This window comes from Dromiciops gliroides, chromosome 1 (assembly GCF_019393635.1).
Source record: "Dromiciops gliroides isolate mDroGli1 chromosome 1, mDroGli1.pri, whole genome shotgun sequence".
NCBI classification, from domain to species: Eukaryota; Metazoa; Chordata; class Mammalia; order Microbiotheria; family Microbiotheriidae; genus Dromiciops; species Dromiciops gliroides.
Window position 1 is genome coordinate 394,119,890 of NC_057861.1, and position 21,692 is coordinate 394,141,581.

General features: G+C 38.6%; 1 protein-coding gene across 3 annotated transcripts in view; it reads left to right on the forward strand.

Annotated features, from left to right (window-relative positions):
- The window catches only part of DEPDC1B (DEP domain containing 1B), a 117,749-nt gene extending 111,833 nt beyond the window's left edge, over nt 1-5,916 (forward strand). For 2 of the 3 annotated variants that reach the window (XM_043979197.1, XM_043979198.1), the window contains exons 10-11: nt 520-705; nt 4,929-5,916. In XM_043979197.1, coding sequence (XP_043835132.1) covers nt 520-705; nt 4,929-5,090 — 348 coding nt within the window. In that variant the 3' untranslated portion in view covers nt 5,091-5,916. The remainder of the gene's footprint in view (nt 1-519; nt 706-4,928) is intronic. The other variant, XM_043979199.1, reaches the window with a different exon arrangement.
- The last annotated feature ends 15,776 nt before the right edge of the window (nt 5,917-21,692 follow it).

Consider the following 21,692-nt stretch of genomic DNA (forward strand, 5'->3'; position numbering starts at 1 on the left):
AATTAATTTTGACCATAGTAGGAAGGGATATTTGCTGAAATTGAACATTGTTTCTTAGAATTTAAGTCAAAATTATATGAAACAAATTGAATTAAGTTCTTCTGAATCAAATTCCTATTTGAGGCTTTGTATCATAAAGACAGATTATTTTGAAATGATAGAAATACATATCTTATCCCCTGGGATTTCAGGAGGGCCAATAGATGACACAGTGGCTAGAGTGCTGGCCCTGCAGTCAGGAGGACCTGAGTTCTAACCCATCCTCAGACACTTACTATCTGGGTGTCACCTAACCCTGTTTGCCTCAGTTTTCTTATTTGTAAAATGAACTGGAGAAGGAAATGGCAAACCACCCCAGTACCTTTGCTAAGAAAACAAATGGGCTTACAAAGAATCAGATGCAACTAATTGACAAAGCGAGAGGTTTCATGCTAATTTACAGATACACAGAACAAACTTTTCCAAGCTTTGTGAAAGAGCACTCACTTTCTTCTCCCTAACTATGCTTTCTTCCTTTAGATAAAATACCCAGGTGCAGATACTGATGCATCTCTGTCTGCCCCATCATTTTGTCGTCAGATTAGTCCAGAAGAATTTGAATACCAGAGAGTGTGTGGCTCCCAAGAACCCCTGGCAACATTGTTGGAGGAAATTATCATGGATAGCAAACTGTCGGTCAAGGATAAAAAGAAAAAAATGAAGCAGGTAAAGAAGAAAGGGAAAAAAGGACATTTCTAACTGTTCTTTTGAAAATGGATTTTCTTTGTTTTCTTTTCACAATTTTACTTTATACTGTCTCCTCCAAATCTGATATTCTGAGTCATATATATTGGTTTTGTTGGATGTATTTATTCAGCTCATATACTTCAGCTATCATGCTGGTTTGTATAGTTGGAATCAGTTTCCTGGAATTCCTCTAATGTAGATTGATTTTCTAGTATACTCCTCATTCATAGCTTTATTTTTCTAAGGTTGTGCACTTTCATAAGGTAGATTGAAAGAGATGAGTAAGAGGAGATTTTGATCAGAGTTCTGAAGGGGGCCTCAAATGGAAACAGATGAATCCTTTTTTTTTTTTCCCCTCCCTGAAGTAACAAAATATTTAAATGCAATGGAAGAGCAAAGTGAAAAAGCAGAAGAAAAAAAAACATTCAGTAGGATCATCCCAGACTTCATATACACATGTATACAATCCTTTAAGGATGGGAACAAGTCTCCAAGAAACTAAAGCACTTTGGTGTGTTCAGAGTGCTAGACATGCTGGCACACCCTGGGGCATGCACCATTATTGACTCTCTTCCCCTTCCCTTCCCTATAGCAGAGATTCTTAACCTGGGGTGTATACACTTGTTTATTTTTTTAAGGTATTTTTATTTATTTCATTAAATATTTCCCAATTATATTTAAATTTAAGAAATCTATTATGGGGCAGCTAGGTGGCACAGTGGATAAAGCACCAGCCCTGGATTCAGGAGTACCTGAGTTCAAATCCGGCCTCAGACACTTGACACTTACTAGCTGTGTGACCCTGGGCAAGTCACTTAACCCCCAGTGTACCACCAAAAAAATTTTATATATATATAATTATTTTGTTAAATATTAACCAATTACATGTAAGATTTCTTAACATTTAAAAAAATTCTGAGTTCCAAATTCCTTCCACTCCTTGAGAAAGCAAGCAATATGATATCAATGATAGATGAAAAGCCATGCAAAACATATTTCCATATTAGCCGTGTTGCAAAAGAAAAAAACATACACATATAAAACATGAAAAATAAAGAAAGTAAAAAAGTATGCTTTAACCTACATTCAGAGTTCATCAGTGGGGGCAGCTAGATGGCGCAGTGGATAGAGCACTGGCCTTGGATTCAGGAGTACCTGAGTTCAAATCCGGCCTCAGACACTTAACACTTACTAGCTGTGTGACCCTGGGCAAGTCACTTAACCCCAATTGCCTCACTAAAAAAAAAACAAAACAAAACTAAAAACAAAAACAAACAAACAAACAAAACAAAACAGAGTTCATCAGTCCTCTCTCTCAGGAGGTGGATAGCATTTTCCATTATGCGTTCTTTGGAATTGTCTTAAATCATTGTCTTGATCAGAGTAGCTAAGTCTTTCGCAGCTGATCATTTTCACAATATTGCTGTTACTGTGCACAGTATTCTTGTGGTTATTCTCACTTTACATCGATTCATATGAGTCTTCCCAGGTTTTTCTAAAACCATCTTGCTCATTATTTCTTACAGTAAAATAGTATTGCAGGGGCAGCTAGGTGGCGCAGTGGATAGAGCACCGGCCCTGGAGTCAGGAGTACCTGAGTTCAAATCCGGCCTCAGACAATACTTACTAGCTGTGTGACCCTGGGCAAGTCACTTAACCCCAATTGCCTCACTAAAAAAAAAAAAAAATAGTATTGCATCTCAATCATATACCATAATTTGTCCAGGGAGTCCCCAAATGTTGGGTATCCCCTCAGTTTCTAATTCTTTGCCACTCTGAACTTGAACTTTTTTTTCTTTGCTCGGGCAATGAGGGTTAAGTGACTTGCCCAGGGTCACACAGCTAGTAAGTATTGTCTGAGGCCGGATTTGAACTCCGGTCCTCCTGAATCCAGGGCCAGTGCTTTATCCACTGCACCACCTAGCTGCCCCTGAACTTGTTTTTTTAGAATATTTTGATAATTGTATTTCAATAATTGCTTTATTTTATAATCCTATGTATTTTATGTTGTGTATCTATAAATATTATTCTGAGAAAGGATCCCTAGGTTTCACCAGATTCCAAATGGCATCCATGACACAAAAACTCACTTCCCTCAGGGAAAGGGCAAATGACAATACCCCAAAATGTGCTGATCTATAGGGTCCATATTTTGTGAACACTTGGTGTTCATTCTCCACGATCAAGATACCTTCTGCACCAGCTGGAAACCTCTCTTCTCAGTTCTCATGTGCTCAGTTATGCTTCACTGCTGCTGACAGCTCCCCCTCACACAGCAACTTGGTGCCATCTCAGATGTCCCTTGCCACTGCTGTCCTCCCTCCACAGCTGTCATCCATTGAGATTCTCCCTTCTTTCCTAGTTCTTGGCCTCCCAAGCTTCTTCTCACTTCTCCACCATATTGTCCCTGTTGTATGCCGAAGCTCCACTTAGCTTCTGTCACTGTCCTTGTCCCAGCCATCTGCCCCTGCCATGGCCATTGCTGCTGCTGCTATTGCATCTGAGAAGACTCATCATTCATCGGAATAAAGGGGACTCTGATGTACCTTGAAGCCAATCAACATATAAATGAATCCTTTCAAATTTTTTAAGTGGATCACCTCAAATTCAATCTTTGTTGAGGTTCAGAAGTCATCTTGTGTTTGTTCAAGTGGAAAAAGTCCATTTCCCATTCTGCCGCAGGTATTACCTAGTGTCATCTCTGATACTCTAACAGTCATACAATGTCAGAAAGACCTTGGAGAGATCAACTGCTCTGAACCCTCATTTTGTGTAGAATGAAACTGAGCTCACACAGCTAGTGAGTGGCAAACATTCAATTGCTTTTCTGTTAAATATAGTAGAGACAATTGAGTGAAGTAGACTTGGGATTAGAAGAAAATGATTTGAATTCTGGCTCTAATGTATGGTGGTCCTGTAGCAGGGGCAGCTAGGTGGTGCAGTGAATAGCGTATTGGGCCTGGAGTCAGGAATACTTATCTTCATGAGTTCAAATCAGGCCTTTGATACTTCCTTAGTAGTTATGTGATTCTGGGCAAATCGCTCAACCTTGTTTGCCTCAGTTTCCCCATCTGTAAAATGAGCTGGAGAAGGAAATGGCAAACCACTCCAGGATCTTTTCTAAGAAAACCCCAAAAGGAGTCATGGACAAAATTGAAAAACCTCAACAACAGCCCTGTGTCTTCTGGCAAGTCCCTTATTCTCTGTGCCTAAATGTCTTCTGCTGCAATGTGGTGATTATCATACTTTTACCATCCAGCTCAGAGGATTGTGGCAAAGAAAACTGCTTTGTAAACTTGAAAACACTATAACCATGTGAAATGGATTACTGTAATGACAATAGAGCTTTTCAACTTAGAATAAGTTTATTTTGAACAATTTTCTCATCCTGGCTCAAAATGTTGTTTCAGGGTTGAGTAGGTGTTTTTAGGTTTTGTGTCTGGTTTTGTTATTCAAGAAAGCACAACCAAACTTGAAGTAATGATTGGATAAATTAAGAAGTTCTGAAAAACACATAGTTTTCTAAATCATAGCAGTAGCTGTCAGTTCGTTAAGGTTTATTCTACAGTCATATAGTGTAAAGGATTAAGGTAAAAAAAACCAAAACATTTAAAAGGTTTAGGCATTTCTTAAGAATTGTGTAGCAGAATGAGCTTCTGTTCTGGGCTCAGGTTGGTGTGTTTGGGGAGCTATTGGAAAGGGAAGTACAACTCTAATATGAGACAGATTATTCCTAGTGCCATATAACCTCATAGCAGTTAAGCAAGTCATTTCCAAACCAAATGATTTGGCTTGAAAACTGAAGTAAAATAGCCTTTGGAGATTGGAAAACCAAAGAGGTTTTTTCTGACACTTGGGTCTATTTTTTGGAAACTTCAGCATCTACAGAGTTAGGAAAATGAGTAAAAATGGAATTTTATTTAAAAAAATACACCTGGATGAAATTAAAATTGAATGTGTGTCCATGGAAGGAGAACCCAAAGATCTGGGGGGAAAAAAAAGATTTATGACAGAAATGGGATTGGGTGTGAGCTGTTTTCGGTCTTTTCCATATTTCTATCCTTTTTTTTTTTGACAAAGCAATAAATCACTTTCTAAAATAGTAGTTGGAAAGTGTGGATGAGAATAGTGAAGCAGTCAATGTAATATTCTACTGACCTAATTTTCTTTGGCTCTTAGTCTGATTTTTTTTTCTTTTTAAGTTTCAGAAATCCTATCCTGAAGTCTACCAGGAGCGATTTCCCACACCAGAGAGTGAAGCACTAGTGTTTCCAGAAAAATCAAAACCTAAACCACAGCTGCTGATGTGGGCACTGAAAAAGCCTTTTCAGCCTTTTCAAAGAACTAGAAGTTTTCGGATGTGACTTGTTCTGAACTCCTTAATGATCTCTATTTGAGTACATGGATTTGGAAGAGAGGGAAGCACACACATTTTGACTTCTGAAATGTATAAAAAAAGGTCATCTGATATTTTAAAAAATATTGAGCCACTATCAGTATTTTAATAAGCCTTAATTTCTATTTTTTTATGGAAAGTTGTATTCACAATTATAGGCCAGGTGTTGAGTAGTAGAATGAAATTGGAAATTGTAAGAATGAGGTGTTTTAGTTCTCTTTAGTCCCTTCTTTTAATTGGTATTTTCTTCAGTGAATTGTGTTTGTGTGTGTATGTGTGTGTTTTGTATACGGGTGTGTAAAAGTTATTAGCTCTTGAGATACTTGTAAACAAGCTTAAAAATATGACTGTACTTGAATGAGAACAAAACACTGGGTACTGTTACTATCTTGTTATTGCCTCTGCAACTAGGTATGATTTCTACTGTATAAATTCTGTGACTTTTCTTAACTGTACAGTTTCCTTAGGCCCTAGTTCCTTTACTCTTGATGTATAGGGCATCGAGATGGATTTCAATGAACTAGCTCCCTTCTCCCATGACATATCGTTCAATATTTGTCAATCTGCTCATTGGAATGGCCAGATTTGGGATCTGGCCAAAAATGGAAGAGATTGGACAAGATAAACTGCTCCAGGTGCTCTCAGCTCTGTAATTCCTAGTCAAAACTTTTCTGTTTTTCTGTGAAAAACACAAACAGGTGAAGAACAATGAAACTGACTCCTTTCACAAATGCATCTTTCCAAGCCAACTCAAATTCTTTTGGAAGTTGGCAGGGTCTGGATGTATATATGTATAAGTGAAAAAATAAATAAAATACATTTTTCCTTTGGAGTTCTGCCTCCTTGTATATACACATGAACTTCTGTTAGAGCTTGTTGCCAGAGGTCTTACTGTCCAAGGTGTTAATCATTGTCTATAGCACCGCATTTGCTTGTTCCTTTATGTAATAAAGAAGTAGGAGTTAGATTCCAGAATATGGGCTAGCATAAGAGCTAATATTTATGTAACTTATTATGTGTTAAGCAGCTGGTGGATTAGCTTGGTGTGTGCAGGGGCACACAGGGCCCAAGGATTGAGGGGAGAAAGGGAAGATATATCCCGGAGAGATGGTACAAAGAAGCTAGAGAAAGCGAGGTTGGGGAAGTTAGTAAGGGAGGATGGACAGAAAAAAGGATGGACGAAGCTGGGCTGCTACAAAGATGCTAAGGAGACTGAGGCTATGTAAAGAGAGGGGCTGACAAAGATGGAGAAAAAGCTAAGAGCAAGGAGGCTGGAGGACACTGGAGGACTAAGGGAACACAAGGAGGTCTGTGAGAGAGACTCAGGGGTTCAGCACAGCAGTACAGAGGGGAAAGTTAGACGGTAAGGGGAGTCGACAAAGTGAAAGGGGCTTGGAGGTAGAAGAAAGGAGCTGAGCAGTGAAAGTGAAAGTGCAGGGGAGCTGGAGTGAAGGAGAAAAAGAGTGAAAGTTAGAGAAAGCTGGAGCATACCCTAAGGCAAGAGGTGGCACCGGCCCTTATTATATTAAAAGCAGACAGGTTGTATAGTTTGTGTTTCTTAACCCTTATCGCTTACATTTATTTTTATAAATAAATTCTGCTTTGATTATTTAATTAAGAGGCTTCTTAATCTTTGCTTATCAATTTGGGAGTGGAGCAGTGTGGAGAAATTTTTAAAAGGTCCTAACAGATTGGTTTAGGAAATTAATAGCAGTCAGATGGCCGGCCAGTCAGAAGTCCCCACATTAGTCCTCCAGGTAGATTAGGCCCCAGCAGTTAGTAAAAATATTTCCACATAACCAATTAGCAGGCTCCACACTGATGACTCAAGTTTTTAGTTTCTTTTACATTTGATTGGAAAGGTTGGGAGGGTTTTAGAACATCATGAGATGTGGAAGTAAGCCGTGGGCTACAGACTATTGCTGACAGGACCTTAGGTCTCTTACTACAACTTCCATTTTGGTGAAGTGTGGCTTCTTTTTTACCTTTCAATATCTCAGCTGAAAAGGGAAAGGATAAACTTTCACCATTTGGGGTTTTCCAACCATCTTCCCATTTCCATTTTTCCATTTTAAATCTCACTAGTCCTTTATACACAACCTAGTCTAACCCGTTTCCTTTCAGATGTTCATGTTTAAATTCAAGTTTAGCAAACATTTGTTTAGCATGTCCTTTGTCCAAGGTGTTATGCTGGGTGCCAGGTATTTAAAGATAAAAATGAGAGTTGTGGCTCTCATGGGGTTTTCATTCTACTTGTGGGGGAGGGGAGAGGGAGGGTACAGGTAAGGAAAATAATGCTGGATAATGTGAAGGCTGCAAAAAAAGAAGCCAGACAAAGATCTCTGGGAATGTTAGAAGAGGGTGAGCCTAGGGCAAGGCAGCAGATGAAGGAGATATCACTGAAGCCAAAGAAGAAAGATAAGGATTCCAAAAGGCAGAGATCAAGAGGGAGTGAATGTGGGCATAAGAAATGACCTCAATGTTTAATCAAATGAGCTTATGCAGTCCTTTACATTTGGGACTCAGAAAGTTGGCTAGTGTGTCTGGAATGTGGAGTTATGTGTGAATAGGACTAGAATGAGGAGGAGTCACTTGGCCAGGTTGTGAAGGCCCTTAACAGACAGACTTGTCATGTTTGTGATTTTTTTTAAAAGGGTAAACTGAGGCAAATCTCCAAGCAAGATGACATTTATTAGCAGGGGGAATGCTACCTGTCAATCAATAGGTCAGTGGCTTGCCTCCATTTATGCCAATGACTCAGAGCAAGAGGACAGTTTCCCTTATATGGGGTTTGGGGAGTACAGAACACAGTAAATCACAACAGAGATTAAGGGTTACCTGACTAGTTACAAAGCTGAGGCTTAGGAAACAACATGATTGGTTGGAAGTTTGGTAGGCTGGGGTTAGCAACATCTCTTCCTGCCCCTCTCACCCATTCTTTTCTCCTGAGACTAAGAAGTGCTCATTGTTTGAGTGCAGGTGTGAGGTAGCAACCCACACTTTTGGACAGCAGGCCAGACAACGTTGAAGGGTAGCTTGGTGGCATAAAGATATAATGCTTGACTCACTACTTGCACATGGATTCTCCAAGGTCAGTTAAATCCCTTGAGTGGAGAAAGTTAGATTTTCAAACTTAACCCATTACAGGCCGATTAAACTCTGAACTAAGTTCAGAGACAAAAAGCTGTGACTTACGCAGTTAATGAAAAAAATCAATTGTAAAGAGGATCAATAAGAAAATGATGCAGGATCAACTTTAAATTTTAGACTAAAAGAGTTTGTTTAATCATTGAGGTAATGATACCTATGAAGGGTTTCTTTTTAAATGTATTTTATTTCTTTCACTAGATATTTCCCAATTACCTGCAAAAAAAGTTAGCATTCATTTAAAAAAATTTTGAGTTCCAAGCTCCCTCCCTACTGCCCTTCTCATACCCCTTGAAAAGGCAAGCAATATATCTGTGATACAAGTGAAATCATGCAAAAAATATTTCCACATTAGCCATATTGCAGAAGAAAACACACAGAAAAATGAAGTTTAAAAAGTATGCTTCAACTTGCACTGAGACCAGTTCTCTCTGCAGGTGGACTGCATTTTTCATCATGGGTCCTTTGGAGTTGTCTGGGATTGAGGGTGTTTGAGGACAGAAATAACATGGTCAAAGCTGCACCTTAGGAAGATGATTAAGATTGTTTTGTTTATAAGTTCTGTTGATACTTCCTGTCTTTCTATAGCCATTCTCTGTCTCCTCTAGGTTTAACCCTCCTGCCACACAAATGAAAATAAGCATCAACATCTAGTACCTGCTCTCACAAGACATGCAATGTTTCCTGGACCTTGTTCACGAACAATGTCCCATCTCTTGTCTTCTTGCCTTTGCACAGTCTGTCCCCCACCCCTGGAATATTGCCTCTTTTCATGATTCCAGCTTGGAATCTGTAGCTCCCTTGAAAGCTCAGCTCCAATACCATCTCCTCCACGAGGCCTTTATTCATCCCCTCAGCTGCTAGTGCCCAGGTCCCAAATTGCCTTCCACTTCTTTTATCTATGTTCTCTGTACTTAACTTTTTACATGGTATTTCCCCGAATAGATGTAAGTTCCCTAAGGATAGAGGCTCTTCTGATTATGCCTTTGTATTCCCAGTGACTAGGACAATGACTGAGACATAGCAGGTATTTAATAGATGCTTGGTGATTAATTTATTGAAAAACAGGCATTTATGTTTGATTTTTTTTAACGTATCTATGGTTAGGACATTTTTTTTAAGTGGTTATAGATCTTATCCAGGAGGCCTTGGGATATTCCAGGACTTGATGGAACTAACACAACATTGTCCACAAATAGAATCACCTTCTATAAAGAACCTATCTTCAACTTAGGTTCTGTGCTGGATCTTATCCATGGTAGTGATGCATACCTCTGGTGAGCATAAGTTTTATATCTCAACTGATATTAATGATTAGAGGGTGGCCAAACAAGGTTGTCTCTGTTAAGTTTTTAAAGAAATTATGTTTAATTTTGATGTATTCAAATATGGAGACACCTTGTTGGAGGAGAGCCTTACAGACATCATTTTACTTGACACAATCAAAGGCTTTTTGAAAAAAAAATTAATATTTTTATTTAAGGTTTTGAGTTCCAAATTTTATTCCTCCTTCCCTTCTTCCCCTTTCACCTCTCTGAGGTAGTAAGCAATAAGATATGGGTTATACATTGTGAGTGAGATTTTCCCCACCCCTTAAATATAAGAGATTTAATTATATTAATCAGTTTAATAGACTACAAATGGTGATTTACTCTAAGTGTTCTTTGATTTCTTAAGTTAATAATACTATAGCACAGAGCATAGATATTATGTAATTATTATGTACTCAAATATATTCCTTAGTGGCTTAAGCCAATGCAGTAATGTGTTTTCAGGGATCGATGCATTGTGAACTTGCTCTTTTTCTGGATAACTAAGTCCCTTTTACTGTGCTCATTGTGGTGTATTGTGGTTAACCAAGGCCCTAAAGATAATATCTTCTAAGCTGAAGGGACCAATCAGCATTAGAGATCATGACTGATCAGGATACCTTGTCATGTATATAGATACTCCTCAAGATGATGTCCTAGATGGTCAACCAATCAGCTGAAAGGACATGACCTTTGTATCTAGAGATGGTCTTCCCTGTCCATTAACAGTTAAAAGAACAGGGGCAGCTAGGTGTCGCAGTAGATAGAGCACAGGCCCTGGATTCAGGAGGACCTGAGTTCAAATCAGGCCTCAGACACTTAACAATTACTAGCTGTGTGACCCTAGGCAAGTCACTTAACCCCAATTGCCTCACCAAAAAACCAAAAACAAAAACAGTTAAAGGAACAGCTGTAAGAGTCTCAGAACTTCTATTGATTCATGAAGTGTAGCATTTGACTTTGTTATATAGATGAAATGAGAGGAGATATGTCTTAAAATAGTAAGGTATATAAGCATTTAAGACTCATAGGGGTATAAAAGTCTGAGACCAGTACTGCTCGGGGTCTTTTAGATCCTACCCCTGACTGACTGACTTTCTTGTGAGATAGGCCCTATGAGTCTTAAATGTGCAAATATGTAAAACATCATATTAGTAATTTTGTATAAGAAAGCTTGAATAAGAGAAAAAAATGAAAGTGAAAAATAGCATATTTCAGTTTGTTCAATCAATATCAGTTCTTTCTTTAGAGGTGGATAGTATGCTTCTTCATTAAATCCTTTGGTATTGTCTTGGATCATTGAATTGCTGATAATAGTCAACAAACAATATAGTGGGATCTAATATTTGCTACATCTTTCAGTCAGTTGTATGATCACAAAGATATGTCCTATGTCCTGTGAAAGCCTTCTGTTGCTATATATTAACCTCATCAAAGATGCTCTAAATGTGTGTGTGTGTGTTATTTTCTAAAAATTTGTATATAGGTGAGAAAGCAGGCAGATAGGTTAGTAGTGATTGATGTTCTTTTGGTCTCCTTTTTTGGGGTACTAATAAGATCAGTTTTTGTCGTCCCTCCACACACCTTTGGTAACTTCATCTCCTTCAGATACTTTGAAAAACTATCCCTCAATCCTCTCACACTTGCATCACTTTCAGTATAGGCTTCTCCTCTGTGTACATTTGGTCTGGTCCAGGTGCTTTACCCCATTTTGCTCTCCTCAGTATTATTGACATCTCCTCTTTAAGCACATTCTCTCTAACACTTGTGATGTTAGAGTCCAACAGTGGTTTCACAGTCAGTCAACAGGCATTTATCAAGGGCCTACTATGGTGCCTTGGTGGCTCAGGTAGGTGTTAGAATGGATAGGGTGCTGAGCCTGGAGTCAGGAAGACCTGAGTTCAAATGTGGCCTCAGACATTTACTAGCTGTATGACACCAAGCAAATCACTTAACCCTGTTTGCCCCAGTTTCCTCATCTGTAAAATGAGCTGGAGAAGGAAATGGCAAGCCTCCACTATTTCTGCCAAGAAAGCTCCAAATGGGGTCATGAAGAGTCAGACACGACTGAAATGGCTGAACAACAACAAACAACTTTGTCAGGAACTGTGCTAAGCTCTAGGGCTAGAAAGATAAAAAAAAAACCCACACAACAACAACAACAACAACGACAAAAACCAGTCCCTGCCCTCAAGAAGCTTATAATCTAACAGAGGAAAAGCAAACAAATATGTACAAACAAGCTATATACAGTATAAATAGGAAATAATTAAAAGAATGGAGGCATTAGAATCAAGAGAGGTCTTGGCAGATCTTTTATCTTGTTCCTTTCATTTTGCCTCCTTAGTTGTGACTATTACCAAGCTTTCCTTACCAGGAAACTAGTTTTACCTTCCACTGCTTATCTCTGTGATACTGCTACTTATAATCGCCCATTATCTTTGGCATTCTGAATTGGTGTTGCTTTTGGTGACCTGTCTGTTTGTTTGGCAGATAAGTCCATTTTTCTTTGACTAGGGCACTTTTTGGGACTCTTTTGGTCTCTCTCCATGTTATAATAATTAATTTTCAATAGTTAAACTTCTATATAAAATTATTGCAACTGGTGCCCTTTCTTTCATTTTTTGACATTGATAACTGGCTTAAATAGATCAAGTGGGAGTTTTGATTGTATGCTACACTTTTTATAAAAATTTCTTCCAGTTTCCTATTCATTTCACTTTTTAACGAATCAGTTGATTTGGGAACAACTTCTAAATCATGAATGAGTCTTCCTTTCAAAATATAGTTAATTTATTTTTTTGTGATGTTATTTTGAGCTCACTGTGTCCAGCAGCTTGTAATTCTTTTTTTTTCCCCTAAGAAAACATTAATGTTTTATAGGCTTGAGGCTTCTTTGTAGTTGTTAAGTCTTTTGGTCTTTCTCCTTTTTTATTCTTATCTACATTTTCTGACATATTTCCACCATTCTCACATATTCCCACCTTAAAGTCTTAAATTCACTAATTATCAAAGAGCAAGCATGTTGATTTAATTCAGACACTGAGACTTATCAATTCTCTGTAGGATTTCTCTGCCTCTGCATCCTCTGCAACAAGTACTGGTTCATGAGCTACAAGATGTTTTGTGCTGTTTTCCCCCCCACAAATATCAATTGTATTGCAATGCAAGATAAACCAGTATTCCACAAAGTGATTTCTTGTCTTTGGATGCATAATGAAACCAACTTCAATTCCTTTATTTACTGGGAGCCAGGAACCATTTTCCCATTTAGATACAATTTCCTTCTGTTCTCTGGTTTCATTTTATAGTGAGAATGTTGATAGATAAAATTCAGTTCCTCCAATACTAGACTCACCTGTTGGTGATTAGACAAGGATCACACATTTAAAGCAACAGCAACTAAGTTTGTTATAGTCTAATTTTTGTTGTTGTTGTTCTTAGCATTTTCCCCTCCCCTTTCTGCTGTTCTTTCATAATCCCTGCAGAAGGGAACCATATCAGACTGCAGTCCAGTTTGAATTTTTCTTTTGACCCCAGGTAGCCACGAGCAAAGTATCCATCCCTAAATGATCATCCTTCTTGTAATCAGTCTTTCTGTACATAGAAAGACTGGTCAAGCTGCTGGCCTTAGATAGGACTGCACTTGAGCCTCTTCCAGAGTGCTCAGCAATCTGTTAAAACATATGCACCACTGGTATAACCTTCCAGAATCCAGGGTGACATCCACACCAGGATAGAATTGTGTGGAGATCAAGCACCAAGAAAGCCTTTAATTTCCAGTTTCATTTTCTAGTGTTCCATCTTATTAGTTCATTTGCTGACTAAAAAGAAGTATTTTAAAATTTGATTCTTTTAGACCAAGGGCACTTAGTGTCTGCGGGACTTAAAAAACATTTTAATGACTATATTTCTCCCAGGGTCACACCTCTAGTAAATATCAAGTGTTTGAGGTAGAATTTGAACTCAGGTTCTCCTGAATCCAGGGCCAGTGCTTTATCCACTATACCACTTAGATGCCCTCTTAATGACTATATTTCAATACAATTAGTTTCTTTGTAATCCTTTGTATTTTATTTTAGGCATTTAAAAACATAATTCTGAGGAGTCCAAAGACTCTACCAGACTGCCAAAGAGATCAAGGACATAAAAATGTTTGAGAACCCCTGCTTTGGGAGAACCCCTCTTTTAGGAAGGCCCCTGCTTTAGGAGGACCTCTGTTTTAGGAGGATCTATTCCTCTTCTCTCTGAGGTAGCCCTAGCTTTAGAATTGGAATAACCTTTGCTGTTGAAATTGTTTTATTTCTTTCTTTGTAGCTCTTTTACTGATACTTCCAATAATTCTCATTTGTCACTGATGTGAATTCTCAAATTTAACTGAATATGAGTCACTGCTTTTGAAACTGACCAAACAAAACAATCACTTGAAAAGAAGAGGTGAATTATCACTAATTCATTACTTTTAACCTGTAAAAGTAGGGTAAAAGGGGCTTTTCCCCCACAGGTCAAAACCCACTATTTTCTCCAAATTGATGATATTCTAATAGAGCATATGGTCTGCTTCAAGATTTCAGGGATATGTTGGAGGGTTTCAGCCATTTTATCATAGTCTTAAAAACATGTCTCTCTTTATTTTACTTTGCTACTCCTTAGAGACAGATTTTTGGAACCTGAAATACATCCCATGAAAAGTAAGTTCTGTGAAGTCTTCTGGATTGTGGGTTTTAAGAGTATTAGTGAGATCCCAGATGTATGATATTGTTTCATTGTGACACAAGAAAATAGTTCTGCCATCTTGACTAATGCATCATAGAAATGAGTGTTGATAGGTCCTCTCAGTGGTCATGAGTTCCCTTTGGAAATGGAGCAAAAGGCCTTTTTATTCCCATGTTGTTCTTGTCAACACAGATCAGAAGAGAGATACTTAAATTGTTCAGGCCTCAATTAAATATTTGCTCATTCCTCATGAAAATGAAATAACCTTTAGCTTTCGCTCTTTCAAAACAAAGTTTTATTTGTTCAAGGAGACACACAAAGCTGTCTTTTGTTCCCTACCCACGAAGACTTCTTATCACTGTCAGTAGAGAAGGCTGCCAGCCTCGGCTTTGCTTAAATTTTGGTGTTGAAGATCTTCTCCAGTCTTTTTCTTCTCCTCCCAAGGAAGCTCTGGATTAGTAAGCTTTCTCAGTTTGTGACAAGAATTCCCCTGAAGAAGTGTGGAGAAAGAGGTAGATTTAGCCAAGTCCATAAATTATCCTTATTTTGAAATGGGCACAGCTGGTGACATTTCATAGAGAGATCATAATTGATTCTCAAGATCTGCCACTGAAATAAACAGTTCTCTTAATCATCCTCCCAAGGTGTGGTCTGAGAAGGGCTTTTTAATGTCCTCCATTAGCTGAATGAGAGCATTAAGTGAATCTATGAAACTCCCTACTCTACTATATGACTCCCATCAGCCATGAAAAGCATTATTTTCATTTGACTAGAGCATTCCTGTTTAATTAAAGATCTTGATTATATCTTGATAGAAAATGATTTTTATCTTCAAGAAAGAGCTGGAGCAGGGGCAGCTAGGTAGCACAGTAGACAAAGCATTGGCCCTAGATTCAGGAGGATCTGAGTTCAAATCCGGCATCAAACACTTGACACTTATTAGCTGTGTGACCTTGGGCAAGTCACTTAACCTCCATTGTTCCCCCCCCCCAAAAAAAAGAGCTGGAGCTTAGTACTTAATTAGCAATTGAAATTTCAGAAGATTCCATTGCTATGCATAGAGCAAACAGACCAGTTATATTTTCTTGCATAATCAAGTAATTTCAGAATTTTACCTTTCTTGAAGAATCAAATAATTTCAGGAGATGGCAAATCATACCTACATCTTTGACAAGAAAACTCCAAAAGGGGTCACAAAGAGCTGGATATAACTGATACAATTGAACAACAAAAACAACACAGTATCATGGGGCAAATAATATCTTCTAGAAGAAAAAAAATCACAACTTATATTTTTAGCTTACTCACCTAGAAAACTATATTCTAGTTCAATAGCACACACTTTAAGATTTATGTAGGGTAGCTGGAGGTTCAGTGGATAAAATCATGGGCCTGGAGTCAGGAAGACTTGAGTTCATATTCTAACTCACACTCAGACACTAGCTGTGTGACCCTGAGCATGTCATTTAACCTCTGATTGCCTCAGTTTCCTCCACTATAAAATGGGGAGAACAGCACCTACCTTTCAGGGTTGTTTTGAGGATCAAATCAAATTATAGAAAACACTTACTTAGTCCGGTGACTGACACATAATATATTAGCACTATATAAATGCTTATTTCCTTCCTTCCCTTATGTAGTATTGCCAGAGTAATAACTTCACCCTGCCTCAAGCTAGGGAATGCAGAAACGATGTCAAAATTGCATCCTATTTCCTGGTTCTCATTTCTAGGGAGAGTTGAAAATGAACACTTTTATTTTTATGTGCTATGAAGAATGTTCTTAGGGTTTCATCTCAATCAACAAGTATTTTTATTAAGTGCAACATGGTGTTATAGCATGAGAACCCAAAAGACCTGAGTTCACATACTAACCTTTGACACATACTAACTATGTCACTTAACTAGAAAGTCACTAAAACTCTCAAGATGCCTCTGCTCAAGTTGCAGAGAAGGTACTCTGGACTGGTAGAGGAATTTCCTCTCAGGGAGCTGCCTGTGCCAGTGAAAACAAGGATCTATCCTGTAAACCTCCCATTTCCCATACACCAGGCAGGAGCTGTGCTAGACTCTGGGAACGATATCAAGACAAAAGTCAAATGGCCTGCTTACATTCTGCTATAAGCTTATACTCTACCATGTTCATATGCACCTACACTTTGCTAGGGTAGCTATGATTACAATAGAGCACTTTGTAATGCTGATTCATAGTGATTAAAAATATGAAAGGTATGGTATCTGGGTAACTTAATCATTTTATTAATATGGCCAGTGGGTTATTAATAAACCGAGGTCTGTGGCTATCTCTCTCAGATCAAAGACCCCAAATGCCGTGGGATCTCAGTTTATATACCCTTCTAATTGCAGGAGGTCCATCACATAGCAATCAAATCCAATTGGTTAAAAACAATCACATCTAATTGGTTGACATGATTGGAGGTGGGTTATATTAAAATTAAGTCCAAGGATGGCATCAGAAAAAGGAATTCAAGACTCCGACTCAAGCTGTTCAGGGAAAATTCCTTTCATCTAGATGTGGTTTAATTTCATCAGTAAAGGCCTTGAGCTCTCTAGACAACAGGATCTGTCTCCCCCCCAATCCTTCTTTTGTGAGCTTTGGGTCTAGGTAGGTTTGACCTAGATAAGATTTGATAGAATCTCTCAAGGAGAGCTTGCCCCTGAGTGGAGAGAAAGAACTAAGAAAGAGCTATCTCTGAATCCCCCAAGATATTGATTTTTTTTTTTTTGGTGAGGCAATTGGGGTTAAGTGACTTGCCCAGGGTCACACAACTAGTAAGTGTTAAGTGTCTGAGGCCGGATTTGAACTCAGGTACTCCTGACTCCAGGGCCGGTGCTCCATCCACTGCGCCACCCAGCTGTCCCCCAAGATATTGATTATTATTAATGATTATTTCTCAAAGATTTTGTATTGTTTCTGTTTATGCTTACTATCTTAAAAAAATTTTTTTTGTGGGGCAATGAGGGCTAAGTGACTTGCCCAGGGTCACACAGCTAGTGTCAAGTGTCTGAGGCTGGATTTGAACTCAGGTCCTCCTGACTCCAGGGCCAGTGCTTTATCCACTGTGCCATCTAGCTGCCCCCTATTTTAAAAAATATATTTTATTTATTTATTTTTTAATACTGTATTTGATCTAGAGCTGGTAGGGAGTTCCAAGGCCACCTAATGAAACTCCTTTTTTTTTTTTTTTAATGGATGAGGAATCTGAGGCCTAGAGAAGTTAAGAGATTGGCCCAAGGTCACACAGGTATTATCAGAAACAGAATTTGAATCCATATCCTTTGACCCCACAGCTGCTACACTTTGTACTGCACCATACTGTAGTTACTGATATTTGATAAGTTTTTTTAGTGTATGTTATGTTTGGGGTCAAGTACATAATTTGACAGTAAGTACACGTCCATTTAATCGGTCCTGTTTCTAATAATGGTAAAAATGTTTTATGACACGTACCACATGCCAATGAATTTCCTGTTCATTTACACATACACAGGCCAAGACTCATTCTTATGAACCGCCAGTCACCAATTACATGCAAGCTCTGATGCTTTTGTATTAAAATGCCTGGAGACCCTGTTCTAAACACTAGAAACAGTCACCTGGCTGATCTAAATGCTAAGTTGTGACCCATTTGTCTGTTGTTATTCGAGCCACATTTGTTCTGTCCTGAGATATGCCTTCCCCAAAGACAGATGCAAGCACATGCAAATGTGTGAAAACTCAGAATGAGGAGGAGCTGAATTGTACCACCTTGCTCACACATCAAGATCTGCCAGAACTCCTCCTGTGGACTCATGCTTCCTCCACGCAATGGGGTGATGGGGAGGGATGAGGTGTCACCTTCTCTGGGAAGCAAAGTACTGAACTTGATGCCTGGTGCCCTGCTATTCAACTTGGCGAGCCCTGGATGATAGCATGCATTATGTGAACTGGTATCTTTGCCAGAGACGCTGGCAAACACAAGTTGGGAACATTTGGTTGTAGAGATTTGCTAGAACATTCCCTCAGTTAATATTCTCCATATAGAATGTTTTCTGAATTCCTGGGCTGAGTCCCACATCACAGTGTTCCATCCCCATGGCAACATCTTCAGCCTATTGGACTTTTCAAAACAAGTCCCTTGGGGAAGAGGAGGGATGTGAAGGTGAAACGGGAAGTACTAAAAAGGCACATGCCTCTATGCCCAACCCTTAGTGAGGCACACTTGAAGAAATGGAAAATATCCAGCTTCTTGCATCTGAACTTCATTGGGGACGGGGGAGGGTGGTGGTGGTGGTTGGAGGGAGGGGTCTGTGTTCGAGAATGTGTGTCACATTGTCTGGGCCAAATAGTAAATAAATGTAAGTTGAGTGAGCAGAAATTTTGCAGGCCAAATTAGAGAACCTAATGGTTACTGAATACAGGCTTGGAAATAAACAACTAGGCAGAATGATAGAGTGAATAGAGTTCAGGATTTGGAATTAGGATTCAAAATACTGACCCTGATACTTATATGCTGTGTGATTCTGGGCAAATCACTTACCATCTCTGTTCATTAGTTTCTTTTCTTTTCTTTTTTTTTTGAGAGCAATGAGGGTTAAGTGACTTGCTCAGGGTCACACAGCTAGTAAGCGTCAAGTGTCTGAGGCCAGATTTGAATTCAGGTCCTCCTGAACACAGGGCCAGTGCTTTATCCACTTTGCCACCTAGCTGCCCCCTGTTCATTAGTTTCTTAATAAAGTGAGGGGTGAAGAGGATGTAAGCTCCCTTCAAGTTCTAGAACTACACTCCTATAAAAACATCCCAGCCCAGTTAAATGCTAACTAACCTAACCTCCCTCTAAGACACAGATAAAAATAAAACATGAAATTAGAATTTTTTTTTCTGATTTAGCACAATGTGTTCTTCATTGGCTTATTCTCATTTGTAAGGGTGTTTTACAGATTCTGCTCTTTAAATAACATTCTGATACTTAGGGGAAAATGATAAAATATCACTGGCAATTTTCAACTTTTAAGCTCTGTATTCTGTGCTGAAAAGTAATAAACTTCTTTCCTTGGGGATGAACCCTGACTGAAAGTAAAGCTTATAATTTGATAGCTATGCCCAGGCAGTCTGCAATTTACCTCTGAAGATGGGTTAAAAGACTGGGGCATATGGAGAAGACTTAGGGAGAACATGATAGCTGTCATTCTTATTAGAAGGCTTGTCATGTGAGCTAGACTTGTCTTGCATGGTTCTGGAAGATAGTTCCAAGACCAATGGGTGGAAATTTAAAGGAGGTAAATTCCAGCCCAGTTGGAAGGACAATAATAATAATAATTAGAGCTGTCCAAAATATATAGGAGCAGCTAGGTGGCATAGTAGATAGAGCACTGGATCTGGAGTCAGGAAGACTCATTTTCCTGGGTTCAAATCCAGCCTCAGACACTTATTAGCTGTGTGACCCGGGGCAAGTTATTTAACTGTTTGCCTCAGTTTTCTCATCCCTAAAATGAGCTGGGGAAGGAAATGTCAAACCACTCCAGTATCTCTGCCAAGAAAACCCCAACTGGCATCACGAAGAGTCAGACATGACTGAAACTACTCAACAACAACAACCACAACAAAATATAATGGAATGCTTGAGCCTTCCAGGAGAGTCTGGATGACCAATCATTGTTGATGTTGGTGACTTTCCATGCTTTTGGGTAGTTGCTATACCATCTGATTTCTGAAAGCTATTCAAACTGCAATCCTACATAGATTTGCAGACACAGCATAGCATGAGAGGCAGTGTGGCGTGCTGTATAAGATAATGGATTTTGAATCAGGAAAACCTGTGTTCAAAAGATCTCACACTATCCCATTTGTGTGACCTTGGGCAAGGCAATCCCTCTAAGCCTTGGTTTTCTCATCTGCAGAATAGGGATAGTATAATCATACAGGGTTGTGAGGAGCAAATGAAATTTGCTAAGTGTCTTGTAAATTTTTAAGTACTACATAAAGATAAATTGTTATTGTAGAATTTAGAGATGGGAAGGACCTTAGAGATCATCTAGTTATACCCCTTCAATTACCAGTGATGAAAGTGAGGCCCAAAGAAGAGAAATAATTTGCCCGAGGTCAAAGAGCTGGTAAGATTGATAATAGGAATTTAAACCCCAGGTTCACTGACTCCAAATCAACTGATCTTCCTATTCCTCTGCCTTTTACTATTTCCTTTCAGAATGATGATGAATTATAGGTTTTTCTCCCCTTTTCCCTCCCCCACCTCTTCTTGCACATTCCCAGTAGGAAGAATTTAGTTGTAAGGTGACATGAGAACCTTCCAACAAAGTGAGAAATGGAATCTAAAAGGAAAAAAAAATGGAGATTGGATTGAAGAGTATAGTATATGACATTGAATTTACAAGAGTACATTTTGTAGGGTGTAACCTAACATGTATTATCTTTATCAATGCAAAATTATTTGTTGATAAAAGAGTTATCTTAGAGTCAGCTAGGTAGTGCCAGGGATAGGATGTGGGTATTAAAATCAAGAAGATCTGAGGTCAAGTCCATCCTTTAGACACTAACTGTGTGATTCTGGTTATTCCATTTCACTTCTTAGTTTCCTTATCTTAGTTTGCCTTAGTTTCCTCATCTGTAAAATGGGAATAATAATAATAATAATTATAATGCCTACCTGCTAGGGTTGTTGGGAGGATCAAAGGATGAAATATTTGTAAAGCACTGAGAGAAATGATTTTTAAATAGCTAATTGTCAACATTGGGGAGACATGATTTTTTTCCTTTCTGAAACCTAATTAGGTTTCTGAAATCTTATTAGACCAAGGCAGCACCTGAAGGACATTGCTAATCATGATATTGGATTGCTTTTTCCTTCAATCTTCTTCAGCCCCCACCCAGGTGGGGAAGCTCATTGTGTTCTACTCAGGTTTGGGTGGGGATAAATTCTTTGATTAGATTGTCCAAGGTTGGGGATGATTTGGAAGTAAATGACATGATGAAAGTCCTGTCCCTTATTAGAATAGGCCCACTTCTCATTATAATATTCATTATCTCATTAATTGGTAACCAATCAGAATTGATTTCCACCCTCAGGAATGCCCACTCTTCCAAAGGCAAATAAGTGTTGAATGGGTTCCATGATTTGTCTTTGGTCTCAGAGAGATGGTCAAATGACCATTCTTTTATGAATGATATGCTAATATTATTAATAAAATGATTAATTATCCAGAAACAATGTCTCTTGACCTTTTAAAATGTCACAGTACTTTACAAATCTTAAGGGTCTAGATAAATGCCCGCTAGTGTTACTGTTATTATTTTATTATTATGGTTTTATAGTAATTTTCCTAAATTCTGAGCATATCCAACGCTTACACAATTCTTGTTTTCTCAAAGGGAGCTAACCA